The sequence below is a fragment of the Silurus meridionalis genome, chromosome 21, assembly GCF_014805685.1.
Source record: "Silurus meridionalis isolate SWU-2019-XX chromosome 21, ASM1480568v1, whole genome shotgun sequence".
Taxonomy (NCBI): Eukaryota; Metazoa; Chordata; class Actinopteri; order Siluriformes; family Siluridae; genus Silurus; species Silurus meridionalis.
In genome coordinates, this window is record NC_060904.1 from 2,951,656 (window position 1) to 2,974,885 (window position 23,230).

Genomic DNA, 23,230 nt, shown 5'->3' on the forward strand with positions numbered 1-23,230 from the left:
TTGATCATGAATGGCAGTCCTTCAGACACAGATGGATGGATTCCAGGAGCCAGTCTTGACAGTTTAATACCCTCTATCAATCTTTGTCCGACGATCCCTAAGACCTTCATCCCCAATCACATGGTTTTACACACCAGCGGATGTAAAGATACACACACACACACACACACACACACACACACACACACACACACACACACACACACACACACAGTGCAAAATCAGACAGTTTAACTCAAACATCATGATAGATCCTAACAGACTATGTGTATCTCCACACCATACATTTTCACATTCATTTAAAATCCTGTATTTATTCTCTTTATTTTTACATTAATTTATTTATTATTAATTTGTAAGTTATTTATGCCATTTTTTTAAAGATAATAAATGTTAACTCTTGATAATGATGAGACTTTGATTATGAAAGTACTATGTTTCTTCAATTTCCATCATTGATTAACCTCTTTGTGTCACATTCCCTCCCAGCTATTAATTATATTAATATTTTGTTAAGATTCGCATTTTTACAATCGTCTCTGAAAGAATCCTAACAGCTCCTTGATACTGGGTTAATGTCTGCATGGAGTTTTAAATTCTCCCAGAATTTGTCTTCCCAGGATTCTGGGAGGAATCTGATATTCTTCTGGGGTTCTGTGGTTTCCATCCACCAACTATTTACATACTGGTAGGTCAAGTGGTGACCGTAAATTGCTCCTCGGTGTGAATTTGTGTACAAGTCAATCTACAAGGATATTCCCACCACACACACATTGTTCCCAGGATACACACCAGGTCCACCACAGCCTGTGGATCAAGTGCTTAATGGTGTGGAATTAATTAATCTCTGATAAATTTAGGCAGTGTTAATGAAATCATTTAACAGAAATAAATGAGAAATTAAATCAGTTAATTCATAATAGTGCAGAAAGCCAAGCAGGTCAATGCATTAAGAACATTTATTTGCATAGGATAGGCATACACTTTACTGTCTCATGATAATTCATTAATTAACGAACAGGAAAATACACAGGAAAAAACACATGAATAACACAATAAAGTAGGATATATAAAAAAATATCTTTGAATTCAGCAATTGAGTATTATTTAAGTGCTTCAGATTAGTAATGGGTTTGTATTTTTTTAATGTAACTCAAAATAAAAGTGTGATTTGTTCATTTTCTACTGGCATCATAAAATCTCCATAGGTTTTGTACAGGAAACAGAATCGAGCAGTTCATCTAATGAATACTCTGGCTTGAGTTGTTCTCCCAACGGACTCCCAAAGACGCTACATAGATCTAAAATTATTTTTTTTTTGGTCCGATTCTTGACAATATTGTTACAGTAATTATGGGAAGCATGTGACATGAACTAAGGATATGGACCAGAAGATATGAGAGGTGAAGCTACTCATTCTGTTTATCATGTGTCCTTAGCTGCATTGTCATATTTTCATTATTGAAACTATAGTCTAATTTTGTGTATGTAGACGTGTTGGAGGATCTGCTTATTAAAAATGTACAACTTTACATTTTATTTCTGATCAAAGGAACCAAATGAACTAAATGACTCCAAAAAAGATTCGTTCATTTTGATGAACGCGATTCACTAAAATGATTCGATCTTCCGATCAGAAGTATAGTCACGTGACGCGCACAGGTCGGTTTATGCTAATTAGGAATGCGCCATTATTCGCTGCGGTTTTCCTAATGAGATTTGTTTTAATTCTAATTTATAAAACCTGCGTGTACATAAATTGGCTTTACAACTAATCCTGATTATAATACATCTCTGTATCTATATTTCCTCGTGGTACCAGCGCTAAAAATACACTTCGGGTCTGATTGTGCGATAATGGTTCAGTCCACGGTTAATAAAAAAGCAGCGAAAGCCGCGTTCTCAGTCGTCCGGCAAAAAAGGGTAAACCTACTTACCGCCGACTCACATAAAAACAATAAATAAAGAACAAGGCGAATTAATTGAGAATAAAATGGGAGAACGTTTCAAAGATCCGAGTAAGAACTTCGTGTGCTCCTTCTTCAACTGTAAAGCTTCATTTTCCAAGTCATGGAAACTGGAAGCTCATTACTGCAAACATACTGGGCTGGTAAGGGACAAACCCGGAAGTGAAGGGAATCACTGTGACCTTTTCAAATAAAAGTATTTAAATGATTAACAATTTAAATCTCTAGTATGCAAATGTAAATCTAAATTATATACTTTTCCATTGTTTGTTTTAATTGCCTTTATGTAACTCTTTGTAAGTCTGTGCAATGCAGTAGGCCACAGGTGCTTCTGTAATACTCTTCCTCCTCTCTGATGACCCTTATTTCCCTAAATTAGAGACCTTTTGCATGTGACAGCTGCGATAAAAGTTTTTGCACCCGCTATCAACTCACCAGGCACAACCTGAGCCACAGTGGGAAGAAGCCATACCAGTGAGTATGCCTCGTCTTCCTCTAGAACCACCAGTCCCTTTAGACACACTTAATTAACCTGGTTCACTTATGACCTGCAGGTGTTTAGTGGATGGCTGTTTGGAGGGCTTTACCAGTACCACAGGGTTAAAGAACCACGTGGAACGTGTGCACCAGCACAAGGAGAAGCACTATGTAGTGAGTATAATTAACACACAGCATAGGGTGTGTGTCTTGTTTTCTACATCCAACTTGTTTCCATTAGAGAGAGAGAGAGACTGGGAAGCAGGAAAAGACAAGAATTTGTAAGAATCGAGACTAAACGTCAGTCACCTCGGGTGAATTTACTTCTTGATTGCATGTTGTGTAGACCACAGATTTTCCAAATCTGGTCCTGGAGATCTGGTCCAATTTTGGTAAACTAATCAGCTAATTACTAGCACTTAATGAGCTGGGTATGTTTATGCAAGGATTAAAATGCATTGTGTGGGTAATTTCCAGTCTGTATAAATGGGAGAATTTCTTTTCAAATGATTTTGCATGTTTGTGAAACAATGCACCGTTGTTGCTGCAGGCATTTTGAAATCGAGATTTTCATTGAAGGTGTTTTTCGACTTCTTGGTTGTCATTTTGTACAATCAACACCATCTGAAACTTCCCATACGTGTTTTGTTGCCCCGTTTCATTTTTCAGTGCGACTACGAGGGTTGCTTGAAGGAGTTCCGTAAGAATAAACTGCTGAAGTCTCACAAATGTGAGCACATGAACCAGTTACTATTCGAGTAAGTAAGGACGGATTGTCTCTTGTCTCGTTATTTCGTCTGAACTTCATCAGATTTGTTTGACTGAACTCTTGCAGATGTCTGTATGAGGGCTGTGGGAAGAAGTACGCTACCTCTACAAAGCTGCAAAAGCATGTGAAAGTGCATGATGGTAATCTACATTTAATAAAAACATGTACCAAGTCTCTTGTCTGTATATTCACTCAGTTCACGAATGTTTAATGTGCAGGTTATCCATGTGCTGAAGAGGGATGCACATTCCAGGGAAGAACGTGGACTGAGTATCAGGCCCACAGAAGAGCAGAGCACCGAGGTAACCTGCTCCAGCTGAGGAGTTCTTGTCTTTCGATCTTGTGCAAGTTGTAATCTCTTCTCTGTGCAGAGGTTCTGCAGTGCGACAGCTGCGCGAAGGTTTTCCATCAAGCCTGGTTTCTGAAGAAGCACAAACTCTTTGTCCATTTGGGCGTACGGCGTGTGTTCAAGTGCACCAAGGAGGGCTGTTCGAAAACCTACACCACACACTTCAACCTTCAGAATCACATTCTTTCCTTCCATGAGGGCAATCGCTCCTTCATCTGCCCTCATGATGGGTGTGGGAAAGGGTTTGCCATGGAGGTGAGAAATGGCTTACAAGTAACAGAGGGGAGATGATGAATCATTTATAGCTCGAGTCAAATGAATGTTTTTGAAATGAATTGTTTTTACAGGAAAGTCTAAAGCGACATGCTGTAGTCCATGACCCTCAGAAGAAAAAGATGCAGGTAAAAACCATACTCTCTAAACAATCGTTATCTACTGCACCACTGAACAGATGAGGATCTCGCCATGAATCCCTTCACTTGGTGTCTAATCATAGGAAGATAATCCACAATAGGGTATTGTGAAGGGCAAAATGGGCATGTATAACCAAGATCATTGAGCAAGTGCTTAATTTATAAACAAAGCTTTAAGTAGTACTCGGTAGCCTAAAGAATATTTAATATATAAATATTTTTATGCTGAAGATATAAATACAATATGATGCATAAAAGTCCTTTTTTTTTTTTTTTTTTTTTTTTTTGCTTTTCCTTCTCAGAACAAAGCCAAACGAGGGCTGAAGAAGAAACCCAAGAGTCCGGTTTCGAACGCCTCTAAACTGTCTGCCGAGCTGCAAAACCTCTCGCTGAACAAATCCACACCCCAGAAGAACCAGTGAACAGTCATGTGGTTGATGATTTGCTTAATCAACACTAAATTCACTATCGAGCATAATTTCTTTTGAAATCACTAGTAAATAAACTCACTTCTCTGCACCACTGGGTTTCGTGTTCTATTACATTCTGAGGAATCGGATGGTAAAATGAGCAGCGTTCACATTTTAAGCTTAGAAACAAGAAGGTTCTTTGACTTCTAATCTCAGTTCTTTATAGCAGGTTAGTAGTGGAAGTGGCTTCATCTCATCCGAGCTGAGATTCTAGATAGTTTAAGAAATGTAGACTGTGATAAGATGATTAACTTGTTAAGGAAATTTGTATCCAAGACTGAATTTGAATCACTTATAAAATGAGCATCATTCCAATATCAAATTGCCACCAAAATCTGACAGGATTTGTATTGAGGGGAATATCAATGGTTTTGTATTCCAAAGAATGTTTGCCAAATTTTTCTGTTTCATAAGAAAAGCATTTTGTTTTGTGATTTGCTCTGTGGGTTATTGGTTCTCGCCAGAGCTGGAGCTTAAAAATGAGTCCTAATTTAACTTGTTGATTTTGTGTACTTGCTATTTTTTTGTTCCTATTGGAAAATATGGCTAGAGAACAGTGATGGACAAAGTACACAAACCATGTACTTGAGTTAAAGCCATGTGCTGAGAGACACTCTGTAAAAGTGCTCCCTTTAAACTTTCACGAGTAAAAGTATTTGCTTTCAAATGTACTATGATTTTAATTATGGCTATAATGTTCCTATTATCATTTTCACAAGACTCTTTACTTAATCAACTGTTTACGTGAAATGAGTTAAACACTATTAAAACTATAAACCTCAAAACCTTCAACTTAAAAAAAAAAAAAAAATTGCCAATAAGGCCACAGGTGTTGTGGCAAGTTAGTCAGATGTTTCATCATTATTCTTTCAAAAATTTCTGTTGAACTGATGCAGAACTGTATGTTTGTGCTAAGTAGATACCACAGAGGGGCAATCAAAACAAGTTCAAAAATAAAGTTGAGTAAAACATTTGACTTTAAAATGTAAAGTCTCCCCAAATGGAAATACTTCAGTAAAGTACAGATGCATTCAAAAATCTACTTAAATTTAATTACTGTACTTGCTTAATTCCTTTCCATCACTCCTTGAGAACACATTGTTTTTAGGGCCAAAAGTTTGTCACTAATAGGGAAGGAGAAATCTGGTTGCATCTTTGGTTTGCTTTCATATCTGCTAAATATTTCCTAAAAAAAACTCAACATAAATCCTGGCATGTAAAAAAGGTTTTTAGCTTTTTTTTGCCTAGATTTCTTGAAGGTGGGACTGTTGATTCGCTGCTGCTGTGTGCTGCTAATCTCGGCAAGAACCAGGTCAGGTGCACTCTGTCAAACGTGACTCATGCAGGCTTACATAAATCAACCGAACTCTGTAAGCCGTGACCGCACACCCACACTGCAAACACTGAGCTTTATCAAGATTTATTTATTAAACACCTGTACACATACACATATTCAAACATCCTCACTTGTATTCACACGCGCACATACACACAAATTAGAGATAACATCTATATATAAAACCCCTGGCAGGGTGGAGTCATGAGAAGGCCTTAAGGCTGCTTTCCAGAGGGGCGGGGCCTCCCTCATGGGCTTGGCAGGGTTCTTTAAGGCCAGGTTTTTATTCAGCATCGAGTGAACGTTCAAGATTTTGAGACTCGCACTGACACTATGGCATCCGTGGCACAGCAGAAGGGACACAGGAATGATAAAACGCTTGGATGCGAAGACGGATGGACTACGCCAGACTACCAGGCCAGGAGACGACGGTGAGACCCACCCGACTGCGCTGTTCCTTCAGCATGGGCACGAGGGCCGAGTGACTCATACCTGCTGTGGGAAGTCCGTTCACTGCCACGATCATGTCTCCACACCTGAGGACAGGGACAGCAATATTAGGATGTGATCAGAAAATTATTCACTCAAATGTATTTCAAATAATGCAAATTTTATTCAACATGGATGCGAGAATGCAAGAAATGCTCTCGCTGTGCATTCGTTCATACTGGTCTGGTGTCTAGCATTCTCATAAGAATGTATAATTTTTTAAAGTAAGCCAGGATTTAAGATTTTTAAAAAGAAAAAAAACATTACATCAGGGCAAAATACAAGCTCAGCTTGTGTTCTTATGTAGCAGCTTCTTCCAACCTACTAATGCAAATCAACACCCAGACCCAGTGTGCTAATCCAGCCAGATTTTCACTAGTAATTAATTGATTTAATTTTGTATGTGTAGTAAAGATGTTTCTAGGTCATTTGATTAGTGTACCTGATCGAACCCAAAAACCAAATCGCAATTGTTTTAATACACGATCAGGCATAACATTATAACATTATGAGTGAAAAAACAGCTAAGCAAACATGTTGTCCTCAAAATTGTTGTGTTGGAAGCAGGAAAAATGGGCAAGCGTTGTGGGCTGTTTTCAGCCTGCAGTGTTCAGTATCTATCAAAAGTGGTCCAAGGAAGGAACAGTGGTGAACCGGCGACAGGGTCATGAGCCGCTGAGACTCATTGATGCTCTTTGGAAGCGAAGGCTGGTCCGTGTGGTCCGATCCAACAGACGAGCTCCTGTAGCTCAAACTGCTGAAGAAGTTAATGCCGTTAATGCTCGACGGGTCAGAACTGTTTTAGCAGCAGAAGGGGACCAACAGAATATTAGGCAGGTGATTATAATGTTATGCCTGATCAGTGTATTTAATAGTAATGAGAAGGTTGAACATTGGACTCACTTCAGGCGGCCGTCGTAATAGGCAGGCGTTCCTAATACAATGGTCTTGATGAAAAATGCCTGATTGGTGTGGTTGTCCTCGTAACCTCCGACAATGCTGAAGCCCCAGCTGCCAGGGTGATTCCGGCGCAGGACAATCTCATGGCTACTGTTCAGGTAGCTGCAAATGAGCAAGAGTAAACAACGGACATCACATTGAGTGTAAAATGCGTGGATTTAACCACGTTTCCACATTCCTCTTCCCATGACTACATGGGTTTCCTCCAGTTTCCTCTGCTGCAGTTAGGCGAATTAGCTATGCTAAGGTGTGTGTTTGTGTGTGTGTGTGTGTGTGTGTAAGCAGAGGAGAAGAGGAAGAGGTTGCTATAAAACTGAATCTTAAGGCAAATCTGATGCTCTTATTTTCTTCAGTGAATGAATCATGCGAGGTGAAAGATGCACAAAGCCATGGCATGATCGTGTTTTTGGGCTTTTTGAAAGTCATTGCGAGTCCCCTGATCGCTTTCTGGAAACACTTCGGACGGAAAGATTAAAAAGCAGAGATGAAAGTCAGGTCCACAGATGGTCAAAGGAGAAGGGGCAGCTGCGGACTGCCGGGAAGGGGGATTGGATAGAGGTGATTTGGCACAACAACACGAGAAAGGAAGTAGACGGACAGGTGCAGAGGAGAGGGGGATTGCGGAAGAGAGGCACAGTGAATGAGAGACGGAGAAGACTGAAAGCCCTCTGTGTCCCTGCCTCATAGGGTGAGACTGTGATTTTACAACATGGCACTTTCAGCTGATAGACCAGCCCCAATAACCCCCGCCCACCACCACCACACACACACATTGACATATAATCCCTTGGCCTACATCTCAAACATGTGGCTTGCATTTCTCTTAATCAAAATAGCTCCACACTTTTTCATCTTGTCTCTGTACCGTCCTCTGTCTCTGATGGCTCTCTGTTAAGGACATGAGGAATAAAGAGGTTGAACTTAACAACCGGCACGCTCATGGCTCTCTGCCACGTGACTCTCCCTGGTGTCATTTTATTCGGATCGCTGCTCACCGAGGCCAGGCAGCTAATTTTAAAGCATCCCAGCAGAACAATTGTTACTGGTTTAAAAATAGAAACCTTTTTTTTTTAAAGCACATCCTGTTAAAGAGCAGTCATAGTGCGCCAGTGTTTTGGGAAGCAGATGAGCTAAAAGTAGCACTATTCATCTTCCTTATAACTTTAACAGCACCCACGAGATTTCGCATCGCATTCCTTTGTTAATGCCAACAGGAACAAAAGGCTCACCTGGGCAAGCCGAGCCACATGACCCAGGACGGTGACCAGCTGGCGTCGCAGTCGCTCTCATGGTGAGGCAGAAGGCCCTCGTCCTGTCCCGGCTCGTCCACCATGCTCACCTCGAGCGCTCGTAGCTGCACAGAACAAGAGGCGGCACTGGATTTCAGCGTGCCCACTGCATCACTGTGGCTCAGGGATGTCAGGTCCTGACCGTTGATGCTCAGCAGCACGTCTCCTGAGCACAAAGAGAAGGGAAGTTAAATGAGCCGAGTTTCAAGACACACAGCAGAGACAAACCTTCTTATCATCACCATCATCACTGTTATTGCCATTGTCGTTTTATTACTATCTACAACAATATACAAGTACTTTTAGAAATTATTTAAAGGGAACATAGCAGACAGTTTCAGCCAGTCTCATGGTAATCTTGCGTACCTAGAGTAGTTTTGCATCCTTCATATCTACGCAAAGTCTTTAGTTTGATCAGATTTCCAAAAGTAAAATACAGCTTACACCTTTCTCTAAAAACAACCGAGGTCCTGGAGTTGTGGAATAGGTGGAGCGATCGGATCGGATCCAGAGTCTGAAATTGCAACAGTCATGACGACTACAGCAAGACATGTCTATATGGGAAGTAACCCATGTGTGCAACTTCCGGGAGAAGTGCCTATATAAGAAATTCTGCCCTTTATGATGTCATGAAGGGCCGTACTCGAAAAACCTATATGAACCCCGAAAGCGTGTTTCTGTCATAGAAATACTCTGTATGTACATATATCTGAATCCAACTCTTTAACAGTGTAAATAACATGAAATCGCATTAAACCTCCCTTTAATAATCCTCATGGAAATTTAAAAAATATATTTTTTTATTTTTATATATGTTTATAGAGTTATGACAGTTTATTTTAATATTAGAGGTTTATCATTTAGTTTATTTATTTATTTTTTCTTTAAATAATTATACATTAAATGTTAATTTAGGGTATTTTTCTCAAGTTTATTTTATTTATTTAAACTTTTTGTTGATTAAAGCATTTTGATCACTTTAAATTTATAAAATATGCTAAAAGATTATTATTATGATTAGTTATTATTTATTATTATTAATTATATTATAAAATCTACAGTTATTTTTGCTTTCTGAGAAATTAACAGCAAAGAAGATGCTGGTAAAACCGACCCTGTTTGATTCGACCGTCCCGGGACAGGCAGCCACGCGGTTGGACGCTGGTGACAAAGATGGGCAGCTCGCCACTCTTACTGCCCCGCCCACCAGCCACGGTCATTCCCAGGGACTCGTGTGGCTCCTTCTTCACAGTGATGTGTTTTTCCTTGCAGGTGACACACTGAGAGAGGTCCTAACACAAGACACAAAACCTTTATACACTACAAATATGCATGGTAAGCAAGGCTATGCTATAGGGGAGGAGATTTGCGGCTGATTGATTGACCTCACACTGACTCCACAGCAGGAATTAAACACTTTCTGTGATACAGCAGAGTCACTGTTAGCACCCTGATGTCGATTCATATTTTTATTTTAATGTTTTATGAAGTACAACGTTTGTCTCTTACAGCAAAAAAATTTTGGAATAGTAAAAATCATTAAGACGGATCAAGATGTCACTCCTGCAATCTCAGGAATCCCCATAATCCTTTTTCTACACCATCGATCACATTGTTGATCCATCCAACAGAAGTCATTAATTACTACTGAGGACAAGTAAAGACAAAACAAGAGCTGCTGTAAGACAGAAAGCTGTCTAATACATATATATGCAACACACACACACACACACACACACAGACACAGACACACACACAGATTTACCCTGTATGTGGAAGAGCGACTGAGCTGCAGGTTGGGTGTGGGATTTGGCACAGCCGTGTGGTGCACCGAAGGCAGGAAGTGTTCGTGGCACCAGCTATCGCGGGCTGAACTCGAGCCTGTGTGTACAGCCATGGTCTGCTTGCCAGGCCTGCTGATCAGCAAATTCACTCTCTCTCCACTGGCCTGAAGTGTTACAGAAACCACAACCACATCATCAGTGTCTAATGCTATTTAATGCTTTCAACTTGAATGCCAAGCCACTGACGTGTAGGATTCTGCCAAGTGTAACCTCACCAACTACCGCAGTGGTCTCTCAGTGCTTGGGAAGGCATTTAGTAGCGCTTTTTTGACATGTTCACTTAGGGTGTACTCACTTTTGTTGCCAGTTATTCAGAAAATAATGGTTGTATATTGAGGTATTTTTAAGTAAATCTGTTATTGTCCCTCGAAGACAGATAATACAATGGATGCTGAAATGCAATGTATGTATTTAGTGTGAAATACTGTACACACACACACACACACACACACACATATATCCATAAAAATAATTAGCAAAAAAGTTCGCCAAGTACTTATATGAACATCCTTTTCTTAGAGGTTTCTATCAGGTTATAAATATGGCACTTATTTCTGTATGGCACTTGTGTATATATATATATAATTGGAACCTTCTAATAAAAGGAAAATTCTCTATAAATTCTCTATAAATTGAGTGTTTCGCATTCATTTCTCTAACCTGTATGATCTGTGCGGCCTGCTCAGGTGTGCCGTGCCTCAGGTCGTGCTCGTTCACTGCCAACACTCTATCGTTACTGTGCAAGCGTCCGTCCTTGGCGGCCAACCCCCCCTCCAGCAGTTCCAGCACAAACACGCCAGGTTCGTCTGTGCGCCGCACCAGCTTTATGCCCAGCTGTTCGGTCGAGTCCCGTTTGTTTAGGGTGATGCGCATGCTGCACGGGCTGCCCTCTGGCACTGCGGGGGCAGGGACAGCGGGTACGGGCGGCGGCCGGACACTGCAACGGCGCTCTCTGAGCACGGTCAGCTGTAGGGTGGCACACGGGCGAGCCAGTGTGGAGCGAGCGAAATTATGCGACGTGTTGCTGATGTCTACGTTGTTCACCTTCGGATGAAGGACAGAGGGAGAGTTGGAAAGAGTTGTTATTGTTGTTTTTAGTAAAACCGGTGTAACTGAATTGGAATGAAATTTACAGTCATGAGAATGCAGGAACACACACTGTTATTATAACATGGAACTGGGACTGTAAGAAAGTTAATTTCTAGACTGGAAAAATAAACTGAGGCATAAAACAACAAAAAAAACCATGGCAGATCCTTTAAACTGTACTACTGTGAATTGCAGATTGGACACATTTTACAAGGTGGTGCAGGGAAACTGGAAATTTTGGAACTAGGACTTGGCGACCTTGGGGCATCAGTAATTGTTTGGAACCAGTGTGAGCTTTTTTCAAACCCCTTGCATTAGTTATAATGAAGCAGTGGAGTGGTTTCGCAACACGCGTTCACTGTTAAGCCTTTTATAAGAATTGTGATAGTGTGAATGTAGGGAATTTTTGCGTCTTTATCATTTCAGATGTTATGATTACAACACGGGTGTGTCATTTAAAAAAAAACAGCTTAACACAGCAAAGATGGCGAGGGCTCATTAAGATGACAGTTCAAACAGCCTTGATATTCTCTGGTGTGAGGGCCGTTCCAACACCACCTGGGTACTTCTTTTTTAAAAACCTGTTTCTTCAAAAGGAGCAGATGGGACACGATCGTGACGTCCTGATTGGTAATGACGCCAAAATTCCCTTCACTCACTCTATCACGCTTCTTATAAAGCGATTTACAGCGAACACTCGTTGCGAAACCAGTCCACTGCTACATTATAACTAACGGCAGGGGTTTTAAACGAGCTCGCACTGGTTCCCAGATGCCCCAGGGTCAAAAACTCCTAGTTCCAAAATTTCCCCTTTTCCTGTGCCACCCTGTACAAGTCTAGAAACATTAGAATCATTACCACCTGCACCTATTTGAAGCATCAGACCATCTTTCCTTACTTGTAGTATTTGGTCACCAGCCAGCAGCCTCCCATCTCGAGCAATGACACCGTCGCGGTACACTTCCTGGATTACGATGTTTATAAGAGGCGTCTCGTTGCCCCCCACTATGCTTATACCCAGCTCAACGTAAGGGTTTGAGCGATGAATCTCAATGGTGGTAATCTCGCCTTCAGGCAAAGACGGCAGCTTTACACAACCTGGGAGACAGAAACGGTACATTCGTCACAGACCCTGGTGCATTCATTCATCTTCATTAACCGCTTTATCCTATCTGAGGAACACTGGGGTTTAGGTGGGGAAACGGGATGCCAGTTCAACACACAACACTATGAACTTTAGGGGTGTAACGGTACACAAAATTCACTGTTCGGTACGTACCTCGGTTTTTAAGTCACGGTTCGGTACAATTTCGGTACAGTTAGAAGGGAAGAAATGCAAAACATAAAACTGTCATTTTTCAGCTTATTATTATTAACATTTGTGAACTTTAACAGTTTACATTTTTTTTTAAACAATTTTAAATACAATTCTTGGTTAAATAATATATCAATTCATATTTTAGAATATTTGATAAAAATAAAATCAATCAAATTAATACAGTACACTTTTTTATTATATTGATTAAATTGGCACAAATTCAATCGATTAAATAAAATTGACTCAATGGAAATTATTAAATAAAGATGAAATAAAAAGTTTACATTTGTTAGGCCACATTTGGGTAATACAGATGTGTATAAAAAATGTGTGCGTGTGTGTTTTACATTTAATATTTGATTTTCTAAAGATATGATCTACTTAACTGTTCTACTTATTTCAGCATACTTTAACAAATCTCTTCATTCCTTCCATCCTGCATTCGTTCACTTCCTTGATATGCGGAAGTGTCAGGATTTTCAGATTTTAAGAGAAATTCTTGAAGCTGGATATGAAAAAACGCAAAAGAATCCATATTGCTAGACTGTCGTTAAAATGCTGGAGGTGGCACGATTTCACACATGCGCATAAACAAAATCTGAGTTCTACAACGCACTACAAATCGTATTTCAGCGCAATACAAATCGTATTTCAGCGCAATACAAATCGTATTTCAACGCACTACAAATCGTATTTCAGCGCACTACAAATCATATTTCAGCGCAATACAAATCGTATTTCAGCGCACTACAAATCGTATTTCAGCGCACTACAAATCGTATTTCAGCGCACTACAAATCGTATTTCAGCGCACTACAAATCGTATTTCAGCGCACTACAAATCGTATTTTTTGGTATGGAGTGAGCAGCTACAGTGACACTGCGCTAACTCTAGTTCCTTTTTATACCCCTGGCATTGTTGTGCATATTTAATAATAAAAAAATCAGTCACACTGTACTTAAATTGCAATGCTGAGGCTAAAAAAATGTAAACAAACATATTAACTATATATTTCACAAGAAGAAATTATCGTATTCAGTACACATGTGCACCGAACCGAAAAGCCCTGTATGTGTTACACCGTTACACCCCTAATGAACTCACATATCACAATTTAATCTCTAAATAGTCACCTGATGGTCACTGGACATTTTTATCTAATTTCAATGGAAAATGCACCTCAATATTTGCACACACGCAGGGCCGGTTCTAGACATTTTGAGACCCTGGGCAAAATTTATATTGAAGCACCCCTGGCTTCCTTCCTTCTACCTTTTAGAATAAATGAAAAGCACTTGAAACTTATTTCATTTTCAATTTTATTTATACAAAACCTGTTATCAGTACTTTTATATATTTCCCTAAATGTGCATATTAATTAAACTTTAATAAAAAATTTAATAATGATAAAATAATAATTTGCTTTGAATGTGTTTTTTTCATTACTTTAAAATGCTAACTTTAGTATGTCAACGATTATAATTTATTCTCACAACTCACATAGACACACTGACTAAATCGCCCAGGACTTTCAGTATTTTGTTCAGTTATTTGTTTACAGTAACACACTTAAACGCTATTTGGAATAATGAATATTTTTGACTGCCCTGTACAGAAAAATGGGGTTAAATTCTTTTATCTGGCATCTGCAATTACACTTGTTTTTATTTACAAACTTTCCTTTTTCCATCTTTAAATGGTGCTGACACGAATGGGCAGAATAAGGTTTAAAAATACAAAAATACAGGCTCACATAAAGTAGCTGCATCACAAGCTGCGCTTTCTGTTTAGCTTCTCGCCTAGAGACCCCCAAGAGATGCATTCGTTTTGCGCTACTGAAATTCATTCAGATGGTGGGGAAACAGTGATATTACCTGGTTCCACTTCAGGTGAGGGACAGTTATTTATATCCAATGGATAAATAGCCTTTTTTTTAAAGCTGTCTAACGCTGATTAGTGAACTAGTGTATAGTATTGTTATAGTTAAGGAGACCCCCATTCCAAGCCCGAGGCAGAGAGAAATTGCCTGCTCTGACTATAGCTAGCGCCGGCCCTGCACACACATATGTACATATAGATAGTTGCACCTCTGGTAAGATGCTTACTGCATTTCATTGGCTTTGTGTACTGGTAATCTGCACAATGACAATAAAGTTGACTCTAATCTAATCTAATCTCAGTCGCACCTTGGGATATTTTTGCATTCCATATCCAGAGGTATTTCTTTTAACGAAATGCAGCGTGGAAATAAAGAAAGCAATGTACATCGGCATACCCTCTTCCGCTGATAAGGGCAGAGATTCAACAAAATCCCACCCTGACGACGCAGAGCTGCCGGTTCGGAGAAGGTGGATGCAGGGGTTACTGAGGGGACGCTTTACACGAGGGGGGATGCGCTCCAAACCTTGAACACCTAAAGAAACAAGCCTCAGGTCAATCAATTCCTCGTACTAACACAGACCACCTTTAGTGTTTTGAGTCATGCTATTAAAATTCATATGCGGACAAAATGAAATACAGACACGCATAAAGACATGTTCTGTCACACACACCAATGCACTTTTTTTCAACCTCTAACAATCATCTAACGTAATTTTTGGTTTAACCAGTGACCCCTTTACTAATAGAATAAATAACACACATGGGTTCAGTACAGACTTTAAGGGAAAGTGACTTTTAAAGATTAATGAGCTAATATCATTTAAGAGTTTCGTGAGGATTTCTTACTTTTAATGTAACTATAATTGGCTTAAAAACTCACATTCCCTTTCAACAAATGTAATAAAACTGGACTTAAATGCAATGCGTACCCTTTTTTTGCCATTCCTTTCCTGATTTTGTAGTTTTGTGTTGGTTATATCTTCGTGCGTTTTTGTTGAATTGAGCGAATAAATAACCCCTGTGAAGTTGCTGGTTAAAAAGTGAAGATCAGGCGAGCACATTGTCAAAAAAGGCTGTGTTGTAACTCACTGTCCTCCTCTGTGCTCTCCTCGAAGGCCGGGTTGTCAACACCTCGCTCCTCAGGCCACAAGGTGCTGACATTGCTGCAAGCGTTGGAGCCAGCAGGGGGCGGCGATATGCTCTCCCTCAGCTCGGTCTGTGGCGATTTCGAGGCGTCATTCACCAGGGTTTTCTCCTCACATCCTTTAACCTGGGTGCCTTCGAGGACTGCTCTCTGACCCTGTGTCCCAGGACACCTGCACACACAGGTCATTATTTGTCATAAATTAATTATTTCATTATTTCAAAGTCCAGAAACAGGGCAGAGGTATCATTTGACATGTCGATTAGAGAGCAGTAAACAGCACTGTGCATTTAAATATGTTAAATATTGTAAGACCTGCTCCCCTTTTCCTCTCAAACTAATATATGATCTTCATTTGCATATTTGAACATGATTGGTGCTTAGATTTTATGAAGCAACACCACACATTGAACACAGCTTCGATCCACCTCGATGACTCCATGACACTCAGTTCCTGAGCCACCTTAGCCAGCAGCTCTACATTTTTAAGAGCAGTGGCTCTTCTCCAAGGCTCCAAAGCCAGCAAGGACCTCATTTTCCCCCCACCTACAGTATTCTTGCAACCTTATTCTGTCTGTCACTACAAACACTTCCCGTGTGACCACGAAAGAGGACGACTGACCGGTGCACAGAGAACTCCATGTGCAAACTGTGCCATATCACTGACCTGTTATGTTTGTCAATCTCAGGACTGTGAAGCTCTCTTCCACAGAGGGGAGAGTCCTTAACCCTGGCAGAGGTGAAGTATTTTTGGGATCTTATTCACAAAAGAGATTTGAGATTTCGCTTCCTAATTACTGGCTCAAAACTCCGAACACTGTTTTGTTTAGTTTTTTTCAATACTACTCTTATATCCCATAATGAGTTCTAATAATTAAAAACAAAAAAGAATGAGATGTTCACATAAATAAAGGGAAATTATGTGACTGACGATTTGCTTTGTCATTTAGAGCTCCTTTAATTTTGTAGTTCAAAAGAAGGTTTTGGAACATACCATGCTCGTGTTTCTTTCTCTTTACGTTAATCAGAGCTCATTACAGACAATCTCCTGTGAGATCTGGTGGCTCATTATAAGCTGATCCCAGTACCATTGCTTCGATAAGTGGCAATCCATCACAACAGATAACCCTTACAGGATAAGCATCTAAAATGTAATGTAATGTCTAAGTATCGTACTATTTATTACAATTATATTGAAATGAATGGCTGTTAGAAACAAAGAAAAGTTTGACAATAAATATGCATTAAAAAAAAATTTGGCAGAGAAATGATTACCTTGTATAACTGCTTTTTCAGAAATACAGATCAGAATCAGACAATAAAAGATCAGACTAAACCAACAGTGCACATTTACACATACAGGCACTGCACAGCACTGCGTGACTGAACAAGACATTGCATTGGTTTTTACATATTTGTGGTTTTGTCTGAACCAAAAAATAAAAGCGAACTTTTCTGTACCATATTGAATTGCACAGCATCGTATTTTTTCCACTGCAATAAATTGCATTAAATTGAAATCGGATCTCATTGCATTGTAATAGTGGGCAATCGTATCACATCGGATCGGTAGCTGTATTATATGTATCTTTAATGTATTGTATGCCTCAATTATGGAGATGCACATCCCTAATATATGCAGTATATATTCAGGATTCAGTAGCTTGTCAGAGGAAATTGTTTTTTTATTTTACATTGTTTTTGCAATAGTTAAATATATATATATATATATATATATATATATATATATATATATATATATATATATATATATATATATATATATATATCACATCTATTTTATTGTCTCCAAACAAAATCCAAAAAAACTGGCCTCAGCAGTTTGTTCTCCAAGCATTATACTGATTTCCGACTATGTCTAAAATCTCCACATGCTCAGCCACAGAAGTTTGGCATAATCCCACAACAAATTGTGCCAGCCGTAATCCAAGCCAAACCTGATCAAATGAGGTGCAGCACTCGTTTCACTCTGTATCGCAAACTGTTAATCCCGAAAGTCAATCAGCTAATCTCAAAACCTAAACCAGAAATACACGCCCAGGACTAAAACTCAAGTTTAACACTCACCACAGGCCTGGGTTGCCTTTAGCAGTCTTGCAATAGAAGTAGCTGAAAAGCTCTCTGGAGTTAAAGTTTCCCAGCATGACTGGAGAGGATGTGAGCGTACCATTCGGCCAACACATTCCTCATAGGTTCTGCTAATCTCCTGTCACATGACTAAGGGGCAAATAATCCCCTGATGAGAGGGCAGATCAGCTCCAGTTTCGAAGAAGGTATTCACATTGATACCTGTCAGCTTCTTAACAGTGCAGAAATCACATAAAAGGGCTACTACAGTGTATATTCTAAATTTTCTCCAAGTATTCGTGCTATGAGAGCTTAAACACATTTCCTCTCACAAAGCTGGAAGCACACAATTGTGTAGGAAATTTTTGCATGCTGTAGTATTACAATTTCCCTACACTCAACTAAGCGCCTACTGTGTTCCAGCATGACGATGCTCCTGTACACAAACCCAGCTGAATGAAGACAGTTTGTGAAGGTTAGAGTAGAAGATCTCTAGTGTCCTGCACAGAGCCCTACCCACTGAACAATTGCCAAAATAAGGAATCCTTTTTTGACTTATACAACTTGCTAGCTGTGTTGGAGTCAAAGAATTGTTTAAGGCCAGGTCAAAAAATCTGCAGCACTAATAGTGTCTGACGGCGTCACCAGGAAGCACGTCTGGCTAAATAATTTATCACATCTTATACATGCTTTGGTCTTTAAGTTTTTACACAGCTCAGAGCAAGACCCATTTCTGGGGCTGGGGCAAATTCAATTGAATGATTGAGATATAAAATGGTTGAATATTTTCAGAGAAGGAATGCGATACTATATGCAATTATATATCTGTCCCTCTTTAAAAGTTTCTAAAGAAATTTAAACACATGCAAAAGCATTTGTTTCACATTAACACCAGCAGACTTTGACAGTTGCCCTTTTTTTTACATGATAAGTAAAAATGGATTAGCGGTTTCTTTCTCAGTACAGGAAGCTCAGGAAGTGGAAGCTCAGTGGTTAAGATGTTGGATTTCTGATCAGTATGACATGAGTTCAAATCCTAGCACCACTAAGCTGCCATTACTAGGCCCTTCAGCAAGGCCCCTTAACCCTTAACTGCTCAGTTGTATAAATGAGATAATTGTAAGTCGCTCTGGATAAGAGAGTCTGCCAAATGCTGTACAGGAAACACACAAATATCTAAGTGAATTATATGCGATAATTACACAAACACACACACACACACACACACACACACACACACACACACACACACACTACAGAAGAAGTAGGCAAGGACAAAGCTGAAGAACCCTAGAGTATCCCTTTCAGTGCCTTACTGGACCTTCCTGTTCTTTACTGCGAGTAAATATATACACTTTGTGTGTGTGTGTGTGTGTGTGTGTGTGTGTGTGTGTGTGTGTGTGTGTGTGTGCGTGTGCAAGATTAAACGCAGCACCTGAAGTGTTTGCTCCTGTGTATGCTCCTCAGTATACATCGACATCTGTAGCTCTTAGACAGAAAAAAAAAATCACAGTTCTTTAAAGAAAACAGCTTCACGCCGGTTATTAAATAGATTTGAATTTTTAATAACCATGTTTCTACTTCAGTATATCATTTATAAAGGTAATGAAGCCATTCTGCGCTCATTACACACACACACACACACACACACACACACACACACACACACATATTTACACACACACTTCTGTATGTGTGTTGGCTAAAGTTTCTTTTACAAATCTTACAGCCTCTGTATGTTCTGAATGTGAGCCATTTTGATTTTATTGGATATTTAACAAAACCATGTATGATTTTTTGGAGGCAATGCACTGAGAAGATGATGCTAAGCACTAATACGCAATAATATCAGTTGTTCTGAGTCTTTATTAAGGAATTTACTAACAGATCTGAGGAAAATGTTGATATTCCCGACTATCCTGTTCTATTTTTTTTGTCACACTGTCCTCACATAACGGCATCGAACAGATTAAGACATGCTAGCTGTGCAATAACTACCTGAAAGATTGGCCCGGTGCATCGCGAATCCTCTACTCTACTACTATAAGTGCTATAGAGCACAAATTCAGGCTCTATAACATTTAAAGGTACTGTACAGTTCTTCTATATGTTTTCAGAATGTTGCAGGAATGTTGTTTTTGGAACAATACAAATCAGAACGTGTCAAGACATTTGTAGATGATTTGATGATGAGCGTTGTCTGAGAAAAGGCTGTGTATACATGTGTGTGTGTGTACCTGTGTTTGAGATGAGCCTCCAGGTCACAGCGTGGCATGCTGAGGGAGCAGACCGGCATAAGCGGGCACGTGATGGACAGTTTATCCAGCAGCTTGTGCACCAGGATGCTGGAGCGACGGCAGCCCTGCAGCTGCAGCCGGGCACGATCCAGTGGGCAGAAGTCGCGCTCCTGCAGGAAGCTGCGCAGGCAGCGTGCACAGAACGTGTGTCCACAAGGCGTGTCCAAGGGCTGCACCAGCGGTTGCAGGCAGATGTGACACACCAGGTCATCGTCCACCTCCAGCCTGTAATTGTACAGGTGGTTCTCCCAGGAGCGATGGATCTGCCCACACTCTGGACACAGGGCCTCCAGGAGGGCCTCGCTAACCATGCTGGCATCCACGCCTTCGCCCAAGCTACCCATGGCGCCACTCGACACACAACCGACTGCTTATGGGATTGTCCGCTCCATGGGCCTTTGAGAGAGAGCAAGAGAGAGATAAAGTAAATAGGAACAGCAGTGAATATTGTAATACTGTATACAGTCGACTCAGAGGTTGTGAGTTCGAATCCCCTGACTGCTGCTGCTGATTCCTAGATCCTTTATTCTCAGACTGGATTTAAAAAATCCACTACGTTTCCAATACACAGTGTCTACATTTAACCAACACTGTACTTAACCACTCTACACACTACATTTCAATCCAATGGTATATTTTATGGTGTGTGTGATGCTGACTGACATAAACATGAACACTGGACACAATCGCCCGTGATTGCTCACTGTATACTGATATAAAATAACTGAGCCTTGCACATTTCCTAATTAAAAACAATTTACATTTATACAACTGAGCAGATATGGGGTTAAGGGCCTTACTCAGGGGCCCAAGAATGGTAGATTGGTGTGGCTGGGATATGAACTCATGACCTTCAGGTCCAAAGTCCAATGCCTTAACCTCAGCGTCCACCTCCCCAAATAAATGTTAGTAAAATACAGAAATAGAATAGATATCAAAATAAACGATTCATGATGATACATTATAGCATGAACCATTTTAAAAGATTATGTATGTATTAAATGACTTTGTGAGTTAAGTCGTAACAGAGATACTCACAGCTCAGACTGAACTCAATTATCCTGTCGTAATTCCGGTATAAATTCGTATCGAAAATATGCTCTGGAGTATGTTATAAAACACTGGTTGAAAAGTTAAACCCGGATTTACAAAGCAAATAAAAGCTGACTGAAATGATATTGCCCCGAGTCGATTTCTTTTGTTAGATCGCGCAAGTCCAAAACAAAGAACCACTCACCCGGAGCGTCTCTGATTGTTTAGGATGAAACGCGTGGCATCAAGACCCGGTTTTACCCGTCACCTGGCGCATTTCCACAATATCTATACAGCGGAAGCAAACGACGGCCACAAGATCACTTAAGCAACAAAAGCGTATACTGTCTAATCCTTTTGGCAGCAAGCAAACAGACAACTGTACCTCCATTCCTCCATTACTGAGTAACCATGGCAACCAGCATCCGTGGCCACCATTGTGTTTCTTTTCTTTTTTCTTTCTTTCTTTCTCTTTTTTTTTTTTTAAAGAAAGAATGAAAGAAAGAAAAACACGGACCGAGCGTCTTTCGTGTCTTTATCTCTGTGACTGCACGTCTCTGTCTCTTTATCTTGCAGCTGCATATGAATAATTCATGAGAATACAAGGCTCCTCTGTTCCCATAACAAAGCCTTGTCATCGTCTCATCACATACAAACACACACACACACATGCACGCACGGTATTCCAAGGTATTCCAAGGACGATTTGCATCTCTTGCACTGCATTGTTGTAAATGAAGATATGCGATTTAAAAATGAAGTCAGTTGCCTTACAGAAAGCCACATGTGCAACATATTTGGGTCTAAAAGCACAACAGTGTAACACAAGATGTTTGTGTTTACAATGTTTCTAGTGTCCCAACAGGGTTATTGAGCTGCCTGATGGTCTGAGTGCTGATATTTCTCCACCATGTCCACCTGACTGTATGTGCAGTGTGTGTGTGTGTGTGTGTGTGTGTGTGTGTGTGTGTGTGTGTGTGTGTGAAATGTGGAGATCTGTCCTCCACTGATCCTATGTACAATTCTATGTAGGCTACTAAACCGCCTGTGCTCATATTAATAAATCAACAGGACTGAGCTTAATTTCAACAACAGCCCTGGTCGCCATATGTGCATCAAAGACAGGAAATGATGTTGCACTGCACCGATCCCATCTTTCATTATATTTCGAATTGTTTTTCATTCTCAAACACATCAAACACACTGCTGCCCACCTGCTACCAGGCACAAGGACATGTAATCAGCACAGGTACATCACACAACTGGAAGTCACGGAAAATGGGAACTCCTGCACAAGACATGACCCAGAAAGTCACACAGGTTCGGTTTGAAGGTCTTAACTTTCTGCAATGGTTGTATTGCTTTTCTCTCTCTCTCTCTCTCTCTCTCTCTCTCTCTCTGTCATGTCATGTCAGACTGCTCCTGTGGATAAATATCTTCCTTCCTACTGCCCTTGGATGATGACGGTGATGATGCTGAGGATGATGATGATGCTGATGCTGATGATGTCAGTTTGCCTGTTCATGAGCATCATGAAGGAACCACCATCTACATGATCTCAGTCTACAAAAAGCCCAGGTATTTTTTTTCCTCCACTTGCCAAATCATGGTATAAATAATGACACCGTATAATCTTTCAGACCAAGTAAAGGATTTCGAATGCAAAATCTGGATTAAGCTTTCCTCTATCATTATTTATTTTATTTCATTTTATTTTTTTATTTATGAGGTCTGCCGGCACAGCCTGCACAGAGACAGTGACGTCTCATTTACCAGCCTAGATCTGATCAGGTTTTTGGGAAAAACATGCTGAAAACGCGGTGTGTTATAACTACCTTGTGGTGCGCTTCCTCCGAGCGATTAATTCCTGTCCCGTAAGGGGACGATGTTGAGGATTTCGGTCACATCCGCCGCATTCGCTTCGGTCGCGACAGGTCTCTCTGCGCTCCGCGGCTCCTCGGCAGCTCGGGCATGGCCACGCCCCTTATCAACAGCGCTGCACTGTGATTGGTCAACA

General features: G+C 40.3%; 2 protein-coding genes across 5 annotated transcripts; one reads left to right on the plus strand and one right to left on the minus strand.

Moving 5' to 3' along the window:
• Positions 1–1,888: 1,888 nt before the first annotated feature.
• gtf3ab (general transcription factor IIIA, b) lies at positions 1,889–4,494 on the plus strand. Its single transcript, XM_046877488.1, has 9 exons — positions 1,889–2,110; positions 2,347–2,441; positions 2,522–2,618; positions 3,114–3,202; positions 3,280–3,353; positions 3,432–3,515; positions 3,585–3,817; positions 3,910–3,963; positions 4,278–4,494. Exons 1-9 carry the CDS (start codon positions 1,994–1,996, stop codon positions 4,395–4,397), a joined length of 963 nt encoding a protein of 320 aa, XP_046733444.1. The 5' UTR covers positions 1,889–1,993; the 3' UTR covers positions 4,398–4,494.
• Positions 4,495–5,849: 1,355 nt separating this feature from the next.
• On the minus strand, positions 5,850–23,202 carry lnx2a (ligand of numb-protein X 2a). 4 transcript variants are annotated; one of them, XM_046833920.1, is made up of 11 exons: positions 23,049–23,202; positions 20,122–20,577; positions 15,742–15,968; positions 15,047–15,184; positions 12,351–12,550; positions 11,024–11,407; positions 10,285–10,467; positions 9,634–9,811; positions 8,460–8,685; positions 7,174–7,332; positions 5,850–6,317 (listed from the first exon to the last, which is right to left on the minus strand). In XM_046833920.1, the coding sequence occupies exons 2-11, from the start codon at positions 20,523–20,525 to the stop codon at positions 6,182–6,184; spliced, it is 2,235 nt and encodes a 744-aa protein (XP_046689876.1). In that variant the 5' UTR covers positions 20,526–20,577; positions 23,049–23,202; the 3' UTR covers positions 5,850–6,181. The 4 variants fall into 4 exon arrangements, with proteins under 4 accessions (XP_046689876.1, XP_046689874.1, XP_046689875.1 ...); XM_046833918.1 differs by lacking the exon at positions 5,850–6,317 and adding an exon at positions 6,324–7,066; XM_046833919.1 differs by lacking the exons at positions 5,850–6,317; positions 23,049–23,202 and adding exons at positions 6,324–7,066; positions 21,419–21,719.
• Positions 23,203–23,230: the final 28 nt, after the last annotated feature.